Source organism: Phycodurus eques, chromosome 5 (genome assembly GCF_024500275.1).
Source record: "Phycodurus eques isolate BA_2022a chromosome 5, UOR_Pequ_1.1, whole genome shotgun sequence".
Lineage (NCBI taxonomy): Eukaryota > Metazoa > Chordata > Actinopteri > Syngnathiformes > Syngnathidae > Phycodurus > Phycodurus eques.
In genome coordinates this window covers 22,229,036-22,255,779 of record NC_084529.1, presented here as the reverse complement: position 1 = coordinate 22,255,779, position 26,744 = coordinate 22,229,036, and the positions used below count along the sequence as shown (strand labels likewise).

General features: G+C 40.8%; 1 protein-coding gene across 1 annotated transcript; it reads right to left on the bottom strand.

Moving 5' to 3' along the window:
• Positions 1-4,265: 4,265 nt before the first annotated feature.
• On the bottom strand, positions 4,266-5,210 carry foxb1a (forkhead box B1a). The gene has a single exon (XM_061677121.1). The coding sequence runs from the start codon at positions 5,208-5,210 to the stop codon at positions 4,266-4,268; it is 945 nt and encodes a 314-aa protein (XP_061533105.1).
• Between the last annotated feature and the right edge of the window lie 21,534 nt (positions 5,211-26,744).

Genomic DNA, 26,744 nt, shown 5'->3' with positions numbered 1-26,744 from the left:
GGCTAGAGTTTTCCAAAAGCAATGTCTTCAGTGCCCTAAAACTCTCAAATCACAGACTAATGTTTTTTGTTTTTTTTTAGGACGGGGTACATCACACCATAAATTTGTAGATTCATAGATCTGAGTGAAAATGATTGATACAAAAACTAAAAATGCATGATTACAGCTGAGCAAAATATATCCTACTGGGTTCCATCCAATTATTCATGATCCTGTACATGTGCATGTGAATTGATGCTTAAAAAAAAAAGAATAATAATTAAGTCAGCTCAAATTATGTTGTCAAAGGATTTTGGATGAACACTGAAACTTTGCAATCAAAATTGAAGCGAGAGAAACCATTTTTGGCACATGTTGAGATTTTAAGTACTGTTAGAAACACAAAATTTGAGTGAGATCCAAACGAAACTGTGACCTGTTTTCTGCACACAAGAAAAAAAAAAGAATGTAGAATGGCCACCATTTGTGGGGAGTGTGCTCAACATTATTGCGGAGTGTGCAAGATGCAGGCCCTGTGACACTCGGGTTGCTTTAAATTAGTCCAGTTTTAACACATTATACCACTTAACTTTTTGTAAAAATTCCAATTCAATTTTGAACGAAATTCTGAATGAACATGCCGGAAGTAATCACGTAGAAACAAAGAGAATATTTACCAAGTCAGAATCGCTTATGACGTCCACTGTCTGCTGCTGCAGTGCAGTTTTGCCACCCGCTGACATAATTTGTTTCACAGTCACCAGCCGGCAGCATGAATCAAATGTTGACACTCTAATTTCATGCACACACGGGTGTTTGGCTGAGCCAGCCCACGAACGCGCCGGCCCTGCCCTGACTTTTCTCCCAGCTATACCCACTACACCTGCCCTTTGCCCTCCCACACTGACATGTAATGTATTTAGTCTTGAGTCATTTTTATGTTGTCAAATAAAATAAAAATGTGACGTACAGCAAAAATGTTGAGATGAGATTTAGTCAGTGTCCACATTCCGCAGGATATACAGTTGTATGCAACCATAGACGGAAAGTGGTTGTTGTATTCTAGCTATCATAAGGAGCATACACCACGAAATCTGTTTACAATACTGCACAGCTCCAAGGGAAATATTTGGTTAACTTTGTTGTTTTTATTAAAAAAAAAAAAAAAAAAAGGCTTGCAAGAAATTAAAACAGCCTGCAGGCATGTTTGAAAATGTCAAAGTCCTGCCCAAACTTGACACGTTTGCAGAGGATAATAGATGTGAGCTTGGTCCAGTTATACCTGCCGCTGTTTGTGGATGTCCTCGTTCTGTCAGCATCAAGCGTGCACTGTTTTTCAACTCCAGTGACCAGCAGGTAAACATATACTGCATATAGTATGTTGAGGGCGCAAGAGGCGGGAGAGGGAGCTAAGGTAATCCCCAAGTCCCCTTCATAACAAATCTGACAGTTTTCTTTTTGGTATGAGCATAAATCCACAAGATAAACCCATAAACAAATAAGTTGTTTGTGAAAGCCAGACAACGGGCAGGTTTTACGAAACACTCACATCCTCTTGACAAATAGCCAAACAATAAACACATAGTAAATAATAACAGCCCCGTCTGTATCAGTTCCACCGTACTCGAGGTTAAATTGAGTTTATTGCAGAGGCCACCACCTGCATGCATTAAGCAAATCATAAATTATCCATGCTAATTACCTTGGGCCTCCACTTTAATGAATTATTTTAATTAAACTACAACGCTGGGGTTTTGCATGCAGTCTATATTTCATCCCACGCCGGAGATGACCTTCGTCGTTGTCTAAGTGGAACAAAGTGGAGCAACAAGGACAATGCCCACAACACTGGTGGGGAATTATCAAATGAAAAGTTGCATGAGAAGTTGATTTTTGTTTTTTCACAGAATTAACGAGAAAGGGAAATGGCTCAAAAGCCTTTTTTGTCTGAATTTTCTTTTTGATTAATTTTGATCAAATTCATTCGACAGGCCCTCAATACCATTTTTTTCTCCTTCACGCATGAACCTTACCGATTTTCATCACTGAAATATAAATTGCTCCTTATGCTCCATATTTGTATCCTGAGATTAAAAAAAATGTGTTCCGGAAATGCCAAAACTTTGAAAAGGTAGCGCCATTTTTACCTATTAAAAGAAACATATGCAGTAATTGCTTACTTTTGCAATCAAAACATCACATTATATGTATATTTTATGGCTAAATATTTTAGGGTGAAAACACTCATTTTCTGTTTTTACTCTACATTATATACATAAACCCCACTTTCAACTGGCCAAAAATATCCTGAGTACAAAGAAAATTATAATAGTAAAAACGTAAATATTTTGTTTGTTTTATGTTTAGCGAATGATGTGACATTGCTTTGAATTGATTTCGAATGCGTTTAGGGTATTTTGGGTATTTTAATTATTCGGTCAAAAATAAAAGCTTGTAATGTATTGTCCGAGTTCCAACATCAGCAATCAATCAGGACTTAATGTTGCTCACACAACACAAAAGTGAGGAGAAAAAAAACGGACACTGTTGTACAAACAGTCCATGGGGGGAGGGGCGGATTTAAATTCCAAAAGGGTCTCGCAGCTCGTTTCCTAGTTCCCCAGTCAGCAATGTGTTTGTGGAAAAAAAAAAAAAAAAAAAATTCAGGCTTTTTGTCTTGCTGAAAAAGGCTAAATCTACATTGGTGGCCCAGTTGAAGTTTGCTATTCTTTGCACTTTCAATCCAAGTGAATGAAGCAGAATGAAGTGGCCCGGTCGCCTTTATTTGATCTAGTCCATTGCATAAAGTGACGGAATGTATTTGCTTAATGCCCTACGATGGACTGACGCTTCCATGCGTTTATTTCAAACGACGCAAAAATAAAAAATAAAAAGAAATCGAATTTAATACATAAATGTAGAAGGTGTTTTGCCGAATTTATAAACTGTTGAAGTGCACACAAGTGCAAGGGGGAGAAGGGGGGGCGAGGGTAATTTGCGTGCATCATTAACGCAAAATGTCGCTTATTCCATTAGCCGATGTTGAATGCGGTGCAAATCTGGGGTGCAGATTGCTTGTTGAAATGTTTATTGTTGGACTTTTTTTTTTTCCTTCTTCTTTATTCAGCGCGCAGCTTGATGAATGAGCACACTTGTCTGCGCTGTGGCCATGCCATGGCTGCACCGTGCATTCTAATGGGGAGCACAAATCGTGTCTGTCTGCTTCGAGGGGAAAAATCTCCCACTCTGAAATCATACAGGTTGGGATGCCACTTCGGAACAGTAATTATTACGCTTGAAAAAATAATCAGAACAGGCAAATGGGGACGTCGTTTCAATCTTTGAATTTAGTACGAGGAAAATGATGACAGTTATTGAAATAATAACAAGAAACATTTTTGATTGTTTACTTGACTTTTAATGAGAAAATATTTGGATGACCTTTTTTTTTTTCCCCCCCAATTCATTGCAGACTGTTTGCACACTTTTCAAAAGCACGCATGCTCGCAAAACAAAGAAACGAAAAAAGTCAATGACATGAACATTAACACATTTTTTTTTTAGTTTCAAATGCATGCTTCACCTTTAAAAAAAAACCCAACAAAACAAAAAAAAAAACCCGAACAAATTTACAGCAACTGATCCACGTGGTCACCACCGACTTTTTAAATTAAATGCTTCACAGGACACTTTTTTTTTTTCTTCTTCTGTAAAATAGATATCTAAAACGTATAACTAAAAAGTGCATTTCACAACATTTCCGTTTCAGTTACTTGCAATATTCACATCTTGCATTCTTGAGCACGTCACATTTAGACTTTTCAATATTCAAATGATTTTTCTCTCTTTGTGACTTGTTTTGTTGAGTTTTTTTTTTTTTTTTTTTTTTTTTAAACAGCGAAATCTAGCCTATTTGGTATCCCCTCGCCCATCACTCGATTATGAGAGGAAAGCGAGTGTCGTTGACGTTACAGTGGCCACACAGAAAAGTGTGCAAAAGTTTTGCGAGTCTATGAAACCGAAAGCTCCGTATGGAACCTTAACAAAAGTCCTCTGTCAACCGTCAAATTCACGATGAACGCTTCAAATAATTTATATGATCTTGAAAGAGCAATACTGTGAGAATCTGCGCTGGACTTTTCATGAGACAATTTAAAGCGACACATTCAACATAGACACAAGTGAATCGATACGCAACTCGCCTTGAATAGCGTCCGACGTACGACACAGAAAAAAAAAGATCAACTTTGGGTTGGTGATACCAGCGGTCGGTTTGGTCCGTTCGGTCAGTGCACGGCCACCGACTGGAGGGCGGCCGGGCTCGTGAGCGTCTCGCTGGGGGTGGCGGGGCTGCTTTGGCTGGTGGCAGTCTGCGGGGAGGTCGGGCTCAGGGACTGGGGCGAGTTGGAAAGGAAGGCGGGCAGGTGGTGCGGCAGCGCCGAGAAGCCGGCCATGGAGGTCGGCGTGGGCTTGATGGGCACCGGGATGGCCGGCAGAGTCTGCGGCCCGTGGCACAGGGACTTGAGGGGCACGCCGTAGGCGCTGTAGTCGCCGGGTGCCATGGAGATGGGCGCCGCCGTGTCCATCACGCCGCCGTTGTACATGTGCGGCCAGGCCGCGGTGAGCTGGTTGTGCAGCGGGTAGCCGGCAGACATGGACTGCACGGTGGAGAAGGCCAAGCTCCCGGGGACCTTGTACTCTCTGGCGATGATGTTCTCGATGGCGAACGGGTGCTTGAAGGTGGAGGTCTGGGACACCCCCAGGTTGTAGGTGGACATTTGGGGCAAGTGCGTCCCGGTGGCCGCCTGCAGGGCGCTCAGCCTCAGCTTGGCCTGCTGCTGGAGGTAGTGGGCGGCGTCGGACTGCTTGCTGGGGGCCAGGTGGTCGGACGCGCCGAGCACCTTGAAGCGCTTACGGCGTCTCAGGAAGCTGCCGTTCTCGAACATGTCCCCGCAGCTGGGGTGCAGCGCCCAGAAGCTGCCTTTGCCCGGCTGGTCGGGGCGCCGTGGGATCTTGATGAAGCAGTCGTTGAAGGACAAGTTGTGCCTCAGCGAGTTCTGCCACCGCTGCGTGTTTTCTCTGTAGTAAGGGAAGCGGTCCATGATGAACTTGTAGATTTCACTAAGGGGGAGCATCTTCTCCGGGCAGCTTTGGATGGCCATGGCCGTCAGAGAGATGTACGAGTACGGAGGCTTCTGGTCGCTGTACGTGTTTCTCCCCGGACGAGGCATCCTCAATATACTTTTCAACCCCCCCCCACCCCACCCCACCCCCCCCAAAAAAAAGGAAGAAAAAAAAAGCAGTCACCCTTAATTCCTCGGTGCCAGTTTCTTCATGCAGGAGTTGTTTTCCCAGCCTGTGCGCCAACCCATCAACCGAGAGAGGGGCGGATTGCCCGGACGTCTTTTCTCAGCTGCTCCCGCTAGGCGAGCTCACAAGACTTCATTGGGGCGTCCCGGACTAAGTGGATGATGCCTCCATGGCCCTCCTCGAACCATCTGATAGTTTTATGTAGTGACATGAGCAGAAAAGACCCCCGCCGAGGCGCTTCCATTAATGTGCCACCTCTTTGCTATCACATGACAATTGCCATGGGAGGAGGAGGAGGAGGAGGAGGAGGAGGAGGAGGAGGAGGAGGAGGAGGAGGGCGAGGGAGGAAGGCATAATCTGGTTTCATTTACACCTATTTACATGGACACCTTGGGCCAATGGAAATCATTTCCATTTGAAGACAGAAAAAGGGGTGAAAAGGCTCGGCTGGCGGAATTGAACTGCGATGGCACTCGGTGTGTGGAGGTATGCGCTTACGCTTGACATTTGCACACATATTTTGAAATTAATACGGCCGCAGGAGTTGAATTTGGGATTGGTTTTAAAGGGGAAACGCCTGAGTGTTGTGTGCTAAAATAACATTTAGACTATTTGTATTTTACGTCATAACAGAGTATTAACACCTACAACGAGACAAACGGACATGTAAAAATAACGTCATTCGTAATACTAACATTAAAATAAACATTTAAAAATGCATGCCGATTTTGGATTCAACTATTGGATTAATTTATTTGTCCATTGTTTACACGAACGCACAGCAAACATTTTGGGGGAAGCGGACGCCATTGAAAACATTGCAACACAATGCAAACAATGCTGTTCAAACTGCAACTTCATGAGCCAATCAATCCCATTGTGTTTATGTAAAGCAGAATGAAAAGTACTTCAGGAATGCAAATAAACCCTTGAAGATGGTGTGGTGGAAAACTGTATAAAATATCCATAAGTCAATTATATGAATGTGAAAACCAAATGGGAAGCCTATTTTGAACGACTGCTATTCAAGCTTTTTTTTTGGGGGGGGGGGGGGGGTCCTATGGAGGGCCACCTTTCCGCTTGGAGGGTTAGCAATGGCGAGGACCACACACACGCACACGCAGATTTGCTCATAATTTATGCAAATTCCAAAACCTTACCCCCTCGCCACCACCACCCCAATAAATCCACAATGCACCCCATCACCAGTCTGATGGATTACAGAAAAGAATCGCATTGCGGGGGACATTTGGGGCAGGAAAGAAAAAAAAAAAAAGCAGAAGCTGCCCTTGGAAGAGCAGACGCTCAATTCAAAACACAAAAGAGAGCATTTGAAAATAGAAATACCTTACAATAAAATAACATACAAACTGTTTAAAAAAACAAATAAAAACAATTTGCAAGCCCGGGAAATATCTTTTAAACAGTGCGGGTGTTATTCTTTTTTTCTTGGGGGGGGGGGCTTCCCCTGCAGAGTGGCTTTTAACACCTGTCAGTTCCTATTAATGTTCAGCCCAAAAGGTTTTGTGCAAAAGGAAGTGCGGATAATGACAACACATCGCCATGGATAAACAACACTTGACAACCATTCATTCATGTATTTAAGAAAAACTATTTCTTTCAAACAAAAAAAGGGATCTTTTATTGTGTTTAATTCGTGCGCGTAAAAGTCAATCACATCATCTACGCTCATTTTATTCTGCAAATGGGGAAAATGTCACGTGTGCTTTTACGCACCATTCTTTAAGCTTTTCAGCCTAATTGAAATGATTCATCTATTTTATTTGTTTATGTGCAATAAAAAAAAAAAACAACTAACGGGCCATGCACGTTTTTTTGTTTGTTTGTTTTTAAATTCTCATGTCACGCACAAAGTGCGTGGCTCCAAAGTGATGGGATATCATTATAGGGCCTTTGTCCGTGTCCAGTGCACGCACTGAAAATACCACCATGACTCTGAGTGTGAATGGGGCTCTCTTCGCTGCACCCAAACTCCCGAGTTCAAGCAGCAGTAGATCAAGACTGCACTATGTTTGGTCATTTGTAGAAAAAGCCGAACAAAGGTTGGCATAAGCCAAATTGCATTGCACTTGTGAACCGTGCCTCAGTCTGAAGTATCCTTTATAAGCAGGAGGAGGGGGTTCACCGAAGAACAATTTTGTGCGAGATTTACACACACAAAAAAAAGAGGAGAGAAAACAAAGGGCACTCTCTGCAACATCTTAAAGTAGAGTAGTGAGGCGTGACATTCCCAGGGTGACGAGACACAAAAGCCGAGGTCATGGGGATGAAAAAGAGAATCAAACAGCCACTTTCACACGTCTGCCCTCCTCTGCTGCACCCCCGAACACAATAGGAAACAAATGTTGTTAAAAGAGGATCGATGCCATTCATCCTAAAGCGGCAAATGATAGCCAAACAATATTGTCACACACTGAAGCCAGTTGAGATATGCTACCACCCAGAGCCACGCAGGGGGTGGGGGGGAGTGGGGGACCAACCGGTTTTATGGAATCATTAAGGGTTGAGAGTGGTTCTTAAGAGGTCAGTAAATATTAATTAATGCAATAATTTCACTTCAATCCCAATTTGTAGGTGATGGATTCTTTGGAACAATTGGGATTTTTTTACTCGGTGAACCATGTATTTTTTTTCCCCTTTATGCAAAATATTGCCTAATTGTGAAATGTGATCATGTGTTAAATGTGCAATGTTTGGAGCAGACTAATTTCTTTGTAGACTTTTATTATTATTATTTTTTTTTATATTTGTATTCTTTTTCAAATCTATCATTTTATTCATTTTTGGAAATCATTGCATGCTCTTTTCTATTGTAAAGTACATTTCTCTCTGTGCTAGCAATAAAATGGTGTCTTAATGGATAAAGGAACCTGTGTTCAATTCAAACATTTTTATGTCTATTACAAAACGTCAACTTTAATTGCAATTACAACGTACATGAAATCGTTTTTTTTTTGGTTTGTTTGTTTGTTTGTTTGTTTGTTTTTTCAGCAGGTCTGAGGTTTTAAAGCGATTTGTCATGACTTTTGCATTAGTGTGAGAGTCAGCAAGCGAAAACAATTTCCAAGTCAACCAATAGGTCCACGCTTCTAATTAAGTCCGCGGTGATTTCAGCCCCCCGGAGATGTTTTACGGTGCAATTAAGGACGCTCTGATGGTAAGGTATGAATATTCAGCAGAATGACAATTAATTAGCAGACGGAGGGCCCTCATAAGGAGCTCTTCAATGCCAAAATTAGCCCATGTGACGGGACACTCGCACCTCTTAAAGGCCATCCTCAGGAGCTAAATATGTTCGCCAGGAGAGGAGCGCTGCGTTGGTTAAAGTCTCATCTGGAATAATGCTACATTTTTGCATGTTTTCCTCTTGTGATCAAACAGAGGATATCAGAGTGTTCCTCGTCCCACTCCATTAGTTGTTTTGTGCGGGGTGACATCAGAGGGAGTACCTGGAAAAAGACCTCGGGGCTTTCAGAGCATATGCTCGGATTATGCTTAATGGTCTAATTACATAAATTAGGCATTCATTATACGGTACATCATCTGTAACAGATATCTCAATTCTGCGGAGGCGGGAACGTCTAATTCAATTTGTACTTGTGCGTTTTCATCCAATTAAATATTTGTAAACTATGAGAAGAAAAGGAGAATTTCAATCAACCATATCATGTTTCTTTCAAAAAATATATATTATTATTATTATTATTGCGGTTAATATTTTCAAAATGATGAACTGGATATTACCTATGATACGAGAAAACGCATGCAAACGTAGAGATAGCAGTTTCCCTATGTGACCATCACGGGAGTTACAGCGGTAAAATTGTGGTTGACGCTCACTGATTTCATTTATCCTGTTTATGTATCTAGCCACAATTGATTGTGATATTTACTGTCAGGTCATTTCACTGTATTTTTATTTTGTGGTTGTCATTTGGAGTGATGCCTAAATGCACCTCCTCACAAAGTAGCCGTGGTCCTCAATGGGTTACCTTCATAGGCTACATGAGTCAAAATATTAGAGCTCTTACTACAACCACAATAACCACAATAATTTGTGTGTGTGTGTGTGTGTGTGCGCGCGCGATATGTGTGTGTGTAGGGCTCTCCCAGATCATTGACTCCATATGGTGAGAAACAGCAGGACTGATGAGTGCACTACCTGAGGTCCATGTTTGTGCTGCCGACTGGAACCAAATCAGAGACCCCCCACGCGCCCCTCAGCCAACCGCACGATTCATTACAGACAAGACAGCGCAGCTCGCGCACTCATTTCATCATTTAGCTTTTTTCCCCAGCTTATTCTGACACGCGCCTGCCTAACAACAAATCATCCTATTAAACTACACATGATAGTTATCTGCTGACAGATAAGAGAAGAGAGGCAAAGAGGATGGTGAAAGCGAGGAGAGATGTAAATGGGGGAGGAAGATGAAAGGGAGAAAAACAGAATAACAATATGACACAGTCCATTTCAATATGGCGAGGGAAACACAGGAGGCCCTCATTACGATACAAGGTTTCTTAACGAAGGGCTTTTACGTGTATGATAATTATGGACATTCCTGGCTTCATAGCTGGAAATGAGCAAATAATGCAATATCGAGCCACGTTTCGATCATAATATATTCACAATAATTTCAACAGGAGAGTGAACATTCACCGTGAAGAAGGGAGATAAAAAAAATGGGCTATGATGCACAAGAGGGGGAGAAAAGATATGAATTAAGTTCAGTCACAAAGCGTTAAATTTTGCAGAAGATAAAAATTAGATGGAGGACTTTGAGCTGCACAATGAGAAAGGGGATCACAGGATGAAATAATATTAATGGAAGGATAAAGACGAAGCGATGGGGGCTTTAAAAATCATAACTACTCTGCCGTGACGATGTGGGGAAACATCAAACGTGACATAAGAAGTGAAGTGCACTAAATGGATTGATATAGTGGGTCACTTACAGTTTGACCTCTGTGGGTCAAAGTTGTGGGTTTAACCTCCAACGCCTCTTCCCTCTGTTGCCCATATTATCTCTTCATCTCAGAGAGAACTGCTATTCATGCTGGCAGAAGGCAGGTTAATAAGAACTTTTTACCTGTAATTTAACAAAGGAATTGAGGTTAAAAATCTTAGTGATCATTTAGCTGACACTGGCGTTCATTAGACCGTTACAGCGACGCCACAAACAAGTCACTCCTTTGGGGATTTAAAAAACATCAGGAAAATCCTTTTTTTATTGTGTGCTTGGAAGGCACGGCGGTCTTTTGTGAGACTCGCGTTCATCCAGACCTTGGCAGTGATCGGAATACACTTAACCAACTGGGACCAAATGAGGGGCATTTCCTTTCTGTCTTTCATCTAATACATGGGGGAAAAAACTCAGTCTCCAAGGATGGCTAACCATGCCAAAGACCAGAACAACACAATACATAATAATAATAACAATATGGAAGGTGTTTATGGCACTAGTAAACAAAAACACACGTGTGATGGTGGGGACACCCCCGACGGGCAAGGGAAGGTAATACTGAAAACTACACTATATAAGTTTTACATTTGTTGAATGTACAATCAATTAAAAATCAAAAAGAGGTGATAAACGTACCTGTTGAGGAGAATCGTTGTTCATTCCGTGTTGCTTCTGAATCCTCAGCTGCCTGAAGGCCCTTTGCTCTGCTTGCTCATCTTTATACCCAGTTGTTAGCCTTTCAGTCCACTAGCTTATTGCTAACGCTAAATAGCATCTATGTTGCAGTGCTATAACGCTTTAAGCATAAATCACTCATTTGACATAAAGTCCCCTTTATTGTTTTTTTTTTTTTTTTTTTAAAGGAATGGACTGAACACAAACATTGTAGCAATACATGTAACAGTACTCACCGTCAGATATTCTTCATCCTTTGCGAAAAATTACTAATAGTAGTGCTGTACTGATGACCTGAAGGAGTTCAAACGTTTCAATGAACAGTATATGTCTGTCTGTCTGCCTGTTTCGTACTGCCCCCAGGTGACCAAGGTGGGCACACCAGAAAGAGTACGATAATTGCCATTCACAACTATTTATTTATATTTAATGATATCGAATTGTTATTACTGTATGTTTTTATAAGGGGCAATATTAGGGAGTGCTATTTTTCCTCATTAAAATACACCTAACATTTTTTTTTTGTTTTTTGTTTTTTGGAGAAGGCTGGAACAGATTTATGGCATTGCCATTAATTTCAATGGGACAAGATTTGAACCTTGTAAAAATTGATGTTTTTTGAAAATTGCAAACTACCCCTTTAAGTGATGCCCTGACAGAAATGTATTGTGCTAAGATTCTTTAGGGGTGAGGCATTTATTGGAGGAAGCATTTCCTTGCAAATGCATTTTTGCGATAATATTCATTATTAATGCATATATTTTTCCATAAATAAATAACTATACATCAGCAAAACAAGACAATGGCATTTATTTATTCAAGGGGACAAACTACGACGTCTATTACCGCAAAGACTGCAATCTTTGGAAATACTGTTTTTTGCCAAACATTTCAAAAATAATGAACATGCATGAAATGCATGTTCGTAGACGACCACAACACATTCCACCGGGCAGCGTCCAATTGTCACACGCACACACACAATTAATTTAATCATTTTCTAGCTACCCAATAGTCAGTTTTGTAATTCTACTAATTCCATTGAGTTAGTGTTTGTACACAACCTGACAAAAATCTCGTGAAAACACAAATAACACCCATATCTCATTAGAATTTCACATTCTTTTTGTGTTACATTACAAAGGTGGCATCACCTCACCAATGAGCACTAACACAGTGACTAATAACCAAGTGTACCCTTTCTTGATATGTCTTAATTGGGCTGTGAAATATGCTGTTGTTAGACTCTAATTTAAATCGCTAAGCACAACAAGCCTCACAGTATAATCACAAGAGGACTTTATGGAGAAACACAAATCAGCAATGTTGCTTGAATATGCTGTATAAAGCGCCTCCATGCTTGACCAGCTCACTATGCCTCTGCTAAGAGGTAATATGCATGACACATTTCCAGGCACTAATTCATTTGTTTAGTAATAGGGAGAGCTAACCTGAGCCGTGGTGAGGAAAACATAAAGGTCCTGTTAATCCACAACTAATCAAAAAGGGCGCAGGAAACAAGGATTTTGTTATATTAATTAAGTCGAGGCTTGAATATATGAACATCTCGGGAAAAGCGGGACACATTGGTGCATCATTATTCCACAAGACTGCAATGTCAGAGTGGCGATGCAACTCTGTGCTACAGGCAGCCGAGGACCACGGTGAGCATGGTGAATGCTGAGAGAAGAATATGTATTCATGTGTCTGAAATTGTTGATAAAGGGCACTTGAAACAGCATGCGGTATAAGGGATTTGTCATTGAAGTCTAGTGGCAACATAACAAATGAACTGTGATGTTGATTAGTATAGGCCCTTAAGAGGCAACACTCAAAACTAATGCTGTTGACTCTGACCTGTTCAGTAGCAAGTGCTTCAGCGGTAGCAAAGCATTTGAATTATAGTCAGGGAACAATACATACGGGCTGCGGCACGCACACAAAAGAATATAATTACATTTCTGTCAAACAAATTTGATCTGGAGTTAAGGTTTGGGTTTTTATAATAGACTGATGGGAAGGAACAGGAAGAATCCTATGAAATGTCAAATACTGCCCCATATGAAGAAGCATCACTATTGGTCACAGAAAATGTGGGCTGCACAGAGATATTAACAGTCTTATCAACTTGGGAAATGTTTTGTTCCTTTGCCTAAACTACCGCTATTATAATCCCAAATAATTAACTTTCAGCAGAATAGGCTGTCGCCCTGACAACAAGGAGGATGCGGTACTTTGAAGACATGTCACACTGAAGATAAAAAGAATTGGAGGAGTTCTAAAAGTGATAACTTTGCAACGAAACTCACGAGGTCATGTTTTTCGTCACTTTACTCTCGATCATACATGATAGTCAATACATGGTGATGATAGAATGCTAGAATGGATGGTACATCACACGGCACACGTGACAAAGAACATTAAATCTGAAACAGAACTGAACTTCTTTTATGTAAAACGAAGGGCCATTTACATGACTGCATTTTCATCTGAAAATGGGGCGAAAGGCACCTGAGTGTTTCATGCAAAACAGGTCTCAAAGTGACACTGATAAAAATTCCATGTCAACCCTGAAAATGATCATTTTTTAAAATGGAACACATGCTCATGTGTATTAAGTGTGCAAGGAACAGGCATAATAATCGATTTATTGATCGTTAAGAATCCAGTCATTTGTCTGGGACTGCTGATTAATCAGGTCTTGAAGTAATTGAGACAAAACGGGGTGCTCGGAGATTTATTCAGTCCCAACTAGTTTGCAATCTAAAGAACAACATGGCATCAGTTATGGGAAGTTAAGATGAATTTAACGTCGACCGTTAGATGCTTTACATCTACATCAAGCAAAATCACATTAATTATGTTTTTAAAGCGTGTTTCATTGCAAAATTGACAAAGCCAACTACTGGCCTGGGGTACATACTTTAGAGTTGTTGTAGGTCCAATAATTGATCATTTTGACAATGCAAATTTTAAATACAAACATCCATCCATCCATTTTCTGAGGCGCTTCTCCTCACTAGGGTCGCGGGCGTGCTGGAGCCTATCCCAGCTGTCATCGGGCAGGAGGCGGGGTACACCCTGAACTGGTTGCCAGCCAATCGCAGGGCATATAGAAACAAACAACCATTCGCACTCAAAGTCACGCCTACGCGCAATTTAGAGTCCCCAATTAATGTAAATACAAACAAAAAGACAAAAACATTCTCGTCTATCTATGTACTCACTGTGAGATGAATATCTTGATGTACAAATGTTGTGTTCTATAGGGCACGTTTTGATGTTATGATCTCAGTCCAGATTATTTAGAACAGTTGCAAAAATGTGCTTTTATCAGTGCTTGTCATTGTTGAACAGCTGTAACCCAATTTCTCTCTTTCAGGGATGAATGCACCGGTCTGCGCGTCAGACTCAAATCACACGTCAAGACTCACCCGTCAACGAGGCAACTTGGATTTGTAACATTCAGTATATCTGAATGTTTGCTTGGGTTCAAATTTTGCTGTGGTCATGAACTGTTCCCATATCTGCACTGTTATTCAATCATTACCCTGTTTATGTCTTCATCCAAGTGACAGGCATCAACAGGCGCTAAACCAACTTAGGTAATATGGCGTAATAAATGGGCACCAATAAAAAGCATTTAATCGAGAGTGTCAACATGATTAATTGTGCACTAAAATCCATGTGAGACCTCCCAGTCATTGGGGGCAATGAAAAGGCATTTTGCATCTCAGCATAACTTGTACCAAGACAAGCCGTTATCCGAGTCTATCCGTGGAATGGGATGAATAGCAAATTAATAATTAGCCATGTAATTTCTCCTCAGGAATTACTGTGCCACAAAGTGGCTGGTGAATTTAATTATTAGCACCCTTTTTGTTTTCATGTCCCTCTCATTACTGTCAGGATTGATGTAACGTAAACTTCATTAAAAATTAAAGCGGGAGTCTTAATTATGAGGCTACACTGACTGAAGTTAGAATTAGCCAACTCAGTGATGTGCAAATGAGAGCATTATTTAAGAAACATGCTGGAAGTAGTTATGCTAATTTCAAGAGTTCACAGTAGCAGACCTTTTCACTTGCACTTGCATATTCATTAAACACACTATGCAAATTTAATGTAGCAGTCTTCGTAATGCCTTGTTAATTTATTCAGATTTATCGAGTACGACTTGTAAAAAGTACAAATTTAATTACACTATCTCCTTGGAAGGTAAGGGATATGGCCAAGGTTCTAAACTGTGTAAATCAGGAGTCGGGAGAAAACTGGAATGAAAGGACACTGCTGTTAATAGCCAAGCTCACAAGATATGATGATTTATCTAAGGTATGATCCAAGGAAAAATACTTAATGTGTACTGAGCCAGTCAAAAATAAAAAATAAAAGTGCATAAAGCTGTAGAATGCTTTCAAGTTTAACATGAATATTCCTGCCATAATATAATACAACAGGAACTTCCTGTTCGTTGAATAAACAGTGTGCACAATTTATCCATTAGGGACACATGATTGTTTTGGGCTGCTATAACACTAAAGTAAATGCATTTGTGGCCAGAAATGACTGACGACCTTAAGCATTAGAAAGTTGGTTAATGAAGATTAAACAGTTACAAAGGTTTCTGGAATAACATTTGATTAAGTTTTATTTACCGAGGAGGCGGACGGAGGATGCGTAAAATGCTGTAAGACAAACTTCTCCATGTGTTGACAAGCAGAAACCGTCAGGCGGTCAATGCACAACTGTGGTCGCAGAGCTAAATTAAACCTTAACAAAGAAATGAAGAACAAGATGAGTTGCATTTAAAAAAAATTTTTATGGGGGTGAATCACAGATTTACTCATAAAACAAGATCACAATATTTTACCAATAATAATGATAGTATCATAATATGATAATTGATAGATTAGAAGAAATCCCGATATACAACTGAAGAAGGGAAAATGTAACCATATGTCAGTCAAACTGTTTTTTTTTCTTTTTCAAATAAAATACTAAATAGTAACAATAACTAAATTAGTAATGATTACAAATGTTTTTGTTGACACAGCCACTGGAGATCTGGAAGGAAAGCCAGAAGTTGTGTAACGTGTTCAGTGTGTATTTTGCAGTATTGACAGAAGAGAATGCATCCCACAGATTGCAGCATTATCAACACGCTGGTCGCTTATTGCCGGTTTATCCACGCATTTGAGAAAAACATCCGCGAATAGGAGGATTCATTCCGCCTGTGCCGAAACGCGAGTTTGCTGGGGTCCACTGTACATAAGAGAGAAGCATGGTGCTGCATTGCAATATCAATATATCCTTCCACCCCTAGGATTTTACATTAAGCGGCTAATAAAAAAAAACAGGTCATTAGAATGGTGACAATTACAAAGAATACAGCAACAAATGTGTGTGCACTATAAGTAATGATGAATAACAAACAGAAAGACTTAAGGCTCATAGAGATTGGTTAAAATGGACGTTTTATTACATATTGACACCCAGAGGGGGGGAAAAAACATGTCTGACAAAACTAATTTATATATATTTTGTATTATTGTGAAGTAATTTCTAGTTGCATTTAAAACAATACAACATTTGTCTCATAAGCTTAAAGAGAGAGAGCTTGGAAAAGCTTTTGCACTGTGCAGCCAAATAATCTTGTTGGTTGGAAGTGGTGTGGTCAGTTGTCAGTGACTGGATGTAAGCCCTCTGAGATAGTATTAAAAAAAAAGAAGAAGAAAAAAAAAGAAAACCTCAATCGGACAAAAAAACAGCATTGCGAGAAGCCTACTCATTGTGGTGGTGAAAAGAACCTGCAAACAAGCACAGAGGGCCACACAGCTTTGACCAGAGCGCCACACAAACACACACACAAACACCACTCCAGGAGATAATTACATTGACTGGTTGTCTGTTAGTCTTGTCTTTTCATCCTCCCTTGGGATGTGTGCTTGGCACTGTGTGTGTGTGTGACTGCACACCATAATGGTCTACAGGACAGGACTGAAATCACCCTTAACAAAAATTAAAAGGTCCAACACAGAAACCAAATAAATACAAAATGCTTTTTAAAATACACTCTGCACCGTGAAGCTGTTCAGGGTTATATTTATTTTTAAGAAACCCCCACACGTTTTTATTGCACACTCCATATGAGGAAGAGCACTCCAAAGCTGCAAATGTAAGTGCCTGGAAAGATTGTAGATGTACCATAAACACCTCTGAGTTGATTACATAAATATTGCATTACTCAATTATTTATGTGTTATTAATTAGAAAACATTTACTTAAAAAGGAAAATATTTGCAAGTACCCTACCGGGCCCCCTGCTTAATACATTGAAGCATACTTCATTTGCATAAACATATATTATTATGTTTACGGTCTAATTTGCATACTTGGGAGTCGGAAATAGAATGCGTGCACACACACAAGTGCATAACGTTTCAAACTAAATAGGTTTTAAATAATTTTTGTATTCTGCTATTTTTTTTAACATGCTTTAAAAAAAAATGACTGAATGAGAAATGTGATCATTGCACACAGTCTTAATAATATGGAATTATGAAGTGAAATTTGCTGACACTGAATCTCATGAAAATGGCTGTAGACGTCCATATAGAGTATAGGCTCATTTCAAATTGACGGAGTGGATCAGAGGCAGGTGTCATTACTTATGAGGTTGTGGGTTTTCCAGGACAGTGATTGTACAATCAAGCTATTAGAACAACCCCTGGTGTTTTCCCACATTATTCTGACAAATGTCAAAATTAAAATGCGGCCCCTATTCAACCCTATTGAACCTCCGACTAACAGATGACTTAATATACATCCTTTTTCCATCTTCAGAGGAATCATTTCCATTTTTCCTCACTAGGAGTGACAGATGTGAACCGTCCCATTGACCATAATTAATCTGTGTTTAGAATGAACCGGCTGCACAGTGGAGTAGGCATATAGCCCAGGGTCTGAGGGCCTGTAACAGTTCTAGCTGTCTGGCCCCGTGCTTCTCAGTGTAATTATCCCATTGCCATGAATAATGGGACAAGAGGGATCAGAAGGATGCTTTGATAGAGATGAGATTAGTTTAATCAAGTTCATTGCTTGGGCTAGGCCATCGAATCTCATCATCCCTCCTCTCAAATCACCAGACCCTCACCCCACCCACCGACTCTCCCTTTACACGTGCCACATTAGCTGGAAAAATTTATGACATCGTTAGTTTTAAGTGCCACCTCGGTTAGGACAATGCATACTTAAAAGAAGAGACCTCTGCGACGTAAGAGGATTCATACAACATGGAGCAAAGACATTCCCAAATTGTTGGCTGGTGGGGTGGAATTGGGTACCTGCGGCCTTCTCCGGGTGGCTGGTTGTCGTGGCGCCTAGGTGGGGCCAGCGGACCGCCTTGGGTCCCTTGGTGTGGGATGTGCCCCGTGGACTCCTAAACCCGATCCCGCCTCTCATTTGATTGGGTGGGGTCCTCAGCCACCGCGGTGCAGGCACAGCAATTACAGGACACTTCTGTCAGTCATTGTGCATGCGAAACGGTGTCAATTCACTTGCATGTGTCCGCAGGCACACACCCTTGGGACTTTTTCGCTGGGTGTGGGGCCACTCACTTATTGCGACAAATAACTCATGAATATGCGAATTGCTTCGGTATCCCCTCACTCACACTCTCGTCCTATAGACTTTTATAATTTACATAGTCACTCCCACCACACTTCAGTTGTACAGCCGGGTTCACGACCGTTGTCCTGCATGCTTCTTCTCCTGTCCTTGTCCCGTCCTATCTTGTCCTGTCCTTCCCTCACAGGGTGTAGCACTACTGCCCCATACAACACTCATATCTAATGTTTCATTGTTCTCGATATATAAGGATTTTTTTCTCATCCTGTTTACAGTTAGTACTTTGTTTTTTGTCTTCTTTTCTCATTCCCCTCTAGAAACTTCGTTCTGTTCAACTCATCGCCTCTGATTCTCAATAAATAGCCATTATAATACTAAGTAACCACAGCGGCAGCTTAAAAACTCCACTGTGACACAGTAAAACTGTTCTGGCATAAAAGGGATAAAGATCGTCAATTCTGCTTGACATAACAGCTGGATGAAACAAAAAAAAGAAAAGAAAAAAGATAAGTCGACTGCATTTATAAGTGAAGAAACATATTATCGATTAGAAGTGCTGCAGTAGCCCTTTTATTGGTGAACATCATGCATTTATTTATGTTTTTAGGAGAGAGGAGAGAAGGCGACTTGGTGGTGGACCCTCACAGTACAGGAAATCATACAAGGAAAAAGGTTAGCTAAGAAGAAGTGGGACACTGAGAGGACCGAGGAGAGGGGATAGGAATACATTGAGATGCGACATAGGTCAAAGGTAGAGGTGGCAAAGGCCAAACAAGAGGAATATGATGACATGTATGCCAGGTTGGACACTAACGAAGGAGAAAAGGATCTATACAGGCTGGCCAGACAGAGGGATAGAGATGGGAAGGATGTGCAGCAGGGTAGTGTGATTAAGGATAGAGATGGAAATATGTTGACTGGTGCCAGTAGTGTGCAAAATAGATGCAAATGGAAAGGCAGTTGGTCCTGATGGCATTCCTGTGGAGGTATGGAAGCATCGAGGAGAGTTTTTGACCAGCTTGTTCAATAGTATTCTAGCAGGTGAGAAGATGCCTGAGGAATGGAGGAAAAGTGTGCTGGTGCCCATTTTTAAGAACAAGGGTGATGTGCAGAGCTGTGGCAACTGTAGAGGAATAAAGTTGATGAGCCGCACAATGAAGTTATGGGAAAAGGTAGTGGAGGCTAGACTCAGGAAAGAAGTAAGTATTTGCGAGCAACAGTATGTTTTCATGCCTAGAAAGAGTACCACAGATGCATTATTTGCCTTGACGATGTTGATGGAAAAGTACAGAGAAAGTCAGAAGGAGCTACATTGTGTCTTTGTAGATCTAGAGAAAGCCTATGAGAGAGTACCCAGAGAGGAACTGTGGTGCTGCATGCGGAAGTCTGGAGTGGCAGACAAGTATGTTACCATAATACAGGACATGTACAAGGGCAGCAGAACAGTGGTGAGGTGTGCTGCAGGTGTGACAGACGAATTTAAGGTGGAGGTGGGACTGCATCAATGAATGGCTAATTTGGGTGTAATTTAATGCAAGGATGACCAAAAATAAACCATTCATTTATTCATTCAGAAAAACATGTAAACTACACAGAAAGATCAGAGTAACATGCTCAACAACAACAAATCATAATTGACAAAAATGACACTAGGGTGCAGGAGAAAGGCAGTGAGCCATTGGCAGCTGGGCAAATCCATAAACACGTGTTGCCTACAGAGTGCCATTACTATGCCAGCATTGAGAGTGTTGCCAGCGTTGCCATTTCCACGTAAACATTTAACAGTCGTTAAGTGACAAGTGTTCAGTCTGTGCTTGCAAAAGAATATCACACTCAAACACTAATGCGCTGTTAGGGTATTCAAAAGACAATTCTGTACCGACGTACAACAGTTGCTGTACATACTGTACATGCAACGTATTACTGAAATGGCCAACTACTGGCCTGGCATGCATGTTAATACATTTTTGCTGGTCAGTGTGGGGAGGATTGTTTTGAAACATACCTGTGTACATGAGCAATTGTTGTTTTTGCCCAGGTTTTTATCCGACTGTTGTTGTGTAAATGTAGCACAAGTCAAATTGTTAAGTGTATCCTATAGTGTCAACACGCTGCTCCACAGCTCTGTGGACAGACGATACCGCTATTGCAGCACAATTTGCGAGTCATTGATAAAAAAAGACATTGGATTAATTAAGCCTGGGGACTAAATTAGCCTCCCTCCTTGCTCATCAAGGTGTAACCTTGGTTTCGGTTTGGAGGATGGGGTTGAAGGCTCCATGCTGGTTATGAAGCAGTAGGGATTTGCTATTGCTAGGATGTATGTACTTGGAAGAATGTGTTTTTCAGTCGGAGCTCCAATGATTCTGCTCACCATTACACCAAAAGATGTAAGAAATCCAGAAAGCTATTTTTGACTGTCTAATCCAAACAAAAATGTCCTTCTGTTTCTCATGCAATGGTAATTGTGAGTCATTCCTCATTTCAGGTTTTAGTTGAATAGTTAAGAAATTGACACTTAAGACAACAATGGATCTTCTCATCAAAATAGGTGCAGTGTTTTTTCATTATACATTTTCACAATAATCTGACACACACATACAGTATGTTCTCACCATACTGGGTTCATTAGTCGGGAGACTCTCGTCCCTGACTGGATAGGGTCCCGCTTTTGATGAATGGACTGAGTCGCTAATAGCTGCAGGCTACGATTCAGCACCTCAAGAGGCAGAGACGACCAAACTCTGTTTAGTGTAAAGAACCAGAAGAAAGACAGGAGGAAATGAGGGGGAGAGAAGGACAGAAGAAAGCAAGGGATGAATTTGGATTACCCAGGAGTTTGGTTTCCCCCGAGTCCTGCATCTGAGAGATATTAGGAATCTAATGTGCTATTGTTCTCCATCACCCCCTAGGCCTAAAACATCTGTCCTTGGGGTGCCTCTGGTAATAGACATGGGCTTTCGGACCCTTGGCTGAGACAAGATAGCAGCTTCTACAAGGGCCCTCGACGTCCCGCCGACTTAATCCGCGAGTACTTCTACAAAATTGACATTGCCTAGAGAGTAAAGCAATCAGCCGACACGGTGCAACACGGCATTCTTATTTCTGCTGCAGAAGGGAAGAGCTGACCTTTAGGAGGTCTGGCAAAGAATTTAATTTGTTTCAACAACTTTCTCGAATTTGCTTGCCATTTGAGTTTTCAGTTGCTGGAGAGATGTGAACGAGGCACTGAACACACCCAAAGCCTAGCTCAGGAGGTATATACAGTGTGTGTGTGTGTGTGTGTGTGTGTGTGTATATATATATATATATATATATATATATATATATGGTAAATGTACTGCATTTATATAGCGCTTTGTCTACACAATCACAGTGCCCAAAGCGCTTTACAAAGCCTCACATTCACCCACTCACACACACATTCATACACCAGTGGGCGACTGCTGCCATGCAAGGCGCTGCCAGGCCTAATTTGGGAGCAAATTTGGGTTCAGTGTCGTGCTCAAGGACACTTCGACATGCGGGCAGCCGCTGCTCAACCTGCTCTACCTACTGAGCCACAGTTTACAGTATATAACCACACATAGACACACACACACACACACACACATACTGCGATTGGCTGGCGACCAGTTCAGGGTGTACGCCGCCTCACGCCCGAAGATGACTGGGATAAGCTCCAGCATACCCGCTACCATAGTGAGGATAAGGAATACTATATAATTTTGTTATTATCTAAACTGTTCTGTTTTTGTGAAATGCCCATTAAAGCATCTCTCCAAAATACATCACACATGAGCCATGCTGCATAAACGATTTGTTTATTTTAACTAAGAAAATTTGGATTTTTAAAGGAATCACACTGAAATAAGGTTAGTTGTGTGAGACTCATTTTAAAAAAGAATTCGATACAGACAGAGCCCAATAGGCTTGGGGCAGAGAGCAGAATAACTGGGAAACAGACGGAAACAGTCTTTAGCCTTTTCTTGGGATTTGTTGACAATTGCAAACATAAAAAAAATCTAGTTAACCTTTTGGCTTTAAGGACCAAATGCTGGTAAATTCCACAATGATGACAGTTTGATCCTGACATCAACGAAACATGTTTTCACTGATCCCCATCTGATCCAATGTATTGCTCTGGAATTTTGCCCCACAGATCAAATATGTTCTGTTAAGGTGACATTTTGCAAAAACAACCAGCAACAATACAGGCATTTTAGCCTAAAAGTTTACTTGAAATTTCTTCCTTAAGCAAAATATTAAAACTGCTTTAAATTGAGCATTTATCTGTGTCTTCTCGGCATCAGAATAATTGTTTTCACATGACCATAGATTGAGTATTCATGTTATTCATATTTAACATGAAAGATCAGTTAATGGAGGCCTAGTATTTGATGTTGTATTTCTGCTAAGTGAATTAAATCTAGTCAAAGAGCCCTGATATTTGTCTTAAAGGCTTTTGTGCCCCCAAGGTCTCATTATTAATGCGTCCCCGTAAATGAAAAGAATATATCTTGATTCATTAATTATTGATGAGTGCAGTGAGGGGAAAATACTATGGACACTGATTAATTTAAGTGAAATAATATTTCAATGTTGCAAAAGACAGGATAACGACAACTCTGCTGTGCCAATGTCCCAATAGATCCATCATAGAGAGTGGATGAGACCACACAGCCTGTTAAGACACCAAGTTCCTGAGCTACGCTTACGTAAACCATGGACTGAGCAGATGGCCAAACTTGTGTCTTCCACTCGCGAGTGTTTCTGTAGAGCAATTAAAAGTTTGAGGCTGTTTTTCCTCTCCCTTCCCCCTACAGTACAGATTGCAAACATGACAAGGGGTCAAATATCTGCAAGGGGAAAAGGAGTGGAACAACTGTTCCAGAGAGCCGCTTTGGCCTCAGCTGGTGTGCAAACAGACGAGTATTCACCTGCAAGAGGATGCATAATCACCCAACACCGGAGTGAATAATTAGTGCAATAATTACCCGGCTCCAAATGAATCTGCAAGCTGGCCTCCCTTGCATTGCCGTCAAGAATAACAGGTGTTGAAAGTGCCTCGAAGGGACAGAGATTAAAGATAGTTGCGTTATCCTGGTTCTCCTTCAGGCACAACTGTTCTGTATTTTATCCTGTCACCCAAAGCAAGGGTCGTGCGGGGGCCCATTTTCCTCCGGCTTGGCAGTTTCGGAAGCGATAGGCATTTGACAGAGAATGAATGTTGTTTAATCTGCGAGTATGAGGCGTCCTTGAGCTTCCCAGACACACCGTGTCCACATAACCGCCAGCTATACAAGGAGTTAGGTTGCTGTAATGCTCATTACAAGCAGCCACATGCTGTACTTTGTGCTGAAAAAATATGGACACAGTCAAAAGCAAACTTATGTTGAGTTCTGTCCTGTGCTGTCATACTGTTGACAAATCAAGATAACAATTCAAATAAGCAATTCTGATATTTCCTGTGGTTAATATATCTCAGCATCCTTTTTTAATACTTACTTTCTAGGACTAAAAACTAAGAAACAATGGACTTCTTTTTGTAAGAGTGGTTGTTCCTTTATTGGGTCTCCTTGAAAGCCTACTGGCTGTATATATATATATTCTGTTTTGACTAAAGCAATGAAGCAAATGAGCCTAGGGGTGTTTGTTCTTGTAAGAATTACTTAAGACTTGTCAAGATGCCACAATTCGTGCTTCAGTTCCCAGGCACTTTCTCTGTTTGTTTTTCCAGACTTCCTGTGTGTTTTTGAAATAGCTACAGCAGGTGGAACGGATCTTCCACACGAAGAGTTAAAATATTTGTTCTCAAGCCTAAGTGGTGTGTATTTTGTACGAGTGCTTATAAATGATCATTGCATTTGAGTGCAACTGAGCGGTATGCCCAGACATTGTAGTAACACAAAAGGATTGCCCTACACACAAAGCTATTTATTCCCATTTCCATTTTGGTATGACGAGGATATGTCTATGCAAAATCAAGATGAATGTGCAGTTGAAACAGACAATGGTTGATTATAGTAGCCGGATGACATGCTGCACTTTATCTTTTGCAGTTCCCTGTTGTCTTATAATGTTGCATCATTAGTTTCCCTGACAATGATTAAGCTTTAAGCCTGCTACCCAATTGACCTGTGCTGTGTTTAAATGTAACCTTCTTTTAGTCCAAGCCATCATTTGTCACTTCTGAGCGGTCAAATACACACAAATTGGACACAACCTGCCACCCCCAATGACAGCAAGACATAGAGGGGCAAAAGAGGAGCAGGGAAATCAGTTGCATCTATTACATTTACATGGTCTGGGAAGGTTAGCAAGTCATTCCTGAAAGATAACCACCCCTAATTTCTTTAGGGATGATGGGACCTTGATTCGCCTGCCAAGCCTGTGTTCCAGGTCAGGGGCCCCTGAATGTTAACTAAGACCTGCAGGAGCAGGTCAGCAAGCAGGCCAAGGGACTGAAGGAAAATCTTTCCCCACCTCATATACTGGCAGCCAGCAATCCATGCAGAAAGTTGCCATCCATCTATGGCACAATGCTAATGAGCCACTGTAGGAAGAGGTCTGTGGTTAAGAGAGCTATTCAGGTGGTGCCTCCCAGTGGCTAAGCACAGCACCACCCAGCTTCCTTATTTCTGTCAAAGGTGACAGAAATGTTTGGAGGACTGACAAATAATTGTCCTCCCACTCTTATCCATCAATCCCAAATTACATTCTTAAAGAGGAACTAAACCCAATATGTCAAAATTCTGTTATATTTTGAAAGTGCACATCTTCATTATCTGACGCAGTTTACATAAATCTACTAAGTATATAAACATCACATCTACTCGGTTACGGAGGCCGCCTTGTTTAGGGTTTATCAGTCTCGCGATACGTATTGCAAATTCATATCAGCCTTTCCTGCCCGCTTTATTTGCTAAGAAAACTAGAGAGAGTTGGTAAATATTCAGCAACAACAAGCTAAACATCAGACAGATCCCCTGATCTAGCCAGCTATTGATGGAATCTTGGCAGACTCTCAACAGCTGTTATTGCATTGTTCAAATTGGTATTATACCCTAGATTACTATCATTTACTGTTGCCACCAACATCATCAGAACACCATTCCAAAATCGTGTTCAATCGCTAATAAGCAAAAAAACATAAACAAAAAAATGAAAATTGATTAAAATTGAACAATCCCTTTTTAACAAACCAGCCTTACTAAAATGTGCTGAACTAGCAGGCAAAGCGCTTGGCCCCCTTATAATGATAAATTATTCAATTTTATTCTTATTCCACTATCGCAATATTAAACAGAGTACCACATTTTGACTAGTGGTGGCACATACAATGTATTCTTGCAAAAAAAAAAAAAAATAAATAATTGGGTTTAGTTAGTTATAGTTGAGCTGACAAGCTCAAATTTGAGTGCCGTTTTCAAAGGTGTGCGAGCGGTACAGGGCGTACCCTGCCTCCTGCCCGAAGATAGCTGGAATAGGCTCCAGCAGCCCACGACTCCAGTGAGGATAAGCAGTAAAGAAAATGGATGGATGGATGCATTTTCACTCTTCAAAAGCCTGTACTCATAGAAATAAGCAGCCAAAATTTGGGCCATAAATAGCCCCAAAGGCTTGGAGCAATGGAATATACTAAATTAAACTTGAACTGAAACTGTACAGTATAGCCATTAATAAGAACTAAGTTTAAAAAGACTGAAATTATCAATTTACTAGATGAATGGACACTAACATATTTACGATTTTGCATTATATGCAATATTTACAGTGTTAGGCTTACTTAACAGTAAGTACGGTATATAAAAACAGTATATTTCTCTTCTGCTTTTGTAACATGTTCAAACAATATATGTACAATATTCCACATCGTCAGGAGCATGCCCCCTAAAGGGTACAAATTTAAAAGATAATACACCACCATATTCTTGATCAATGTGTCTGATGTTATCTTCTCTAATTGGGTTTCCAATGAAATGGCCAATTAAAAAGGGCTCCGTTGCTTTGTTAATAAAGCAGTGACTCGGGGGAACATTTGGCTGGCAGTTAATTATGCAGCATTCTCAGACTCTCTTTTGGCCAAATGTACAGTGAGGCTATAAAGCTGTTATTGTGCTGTGCTTCCTTTTTTGTATTTGCATAACAGAAAGAACGAGCATG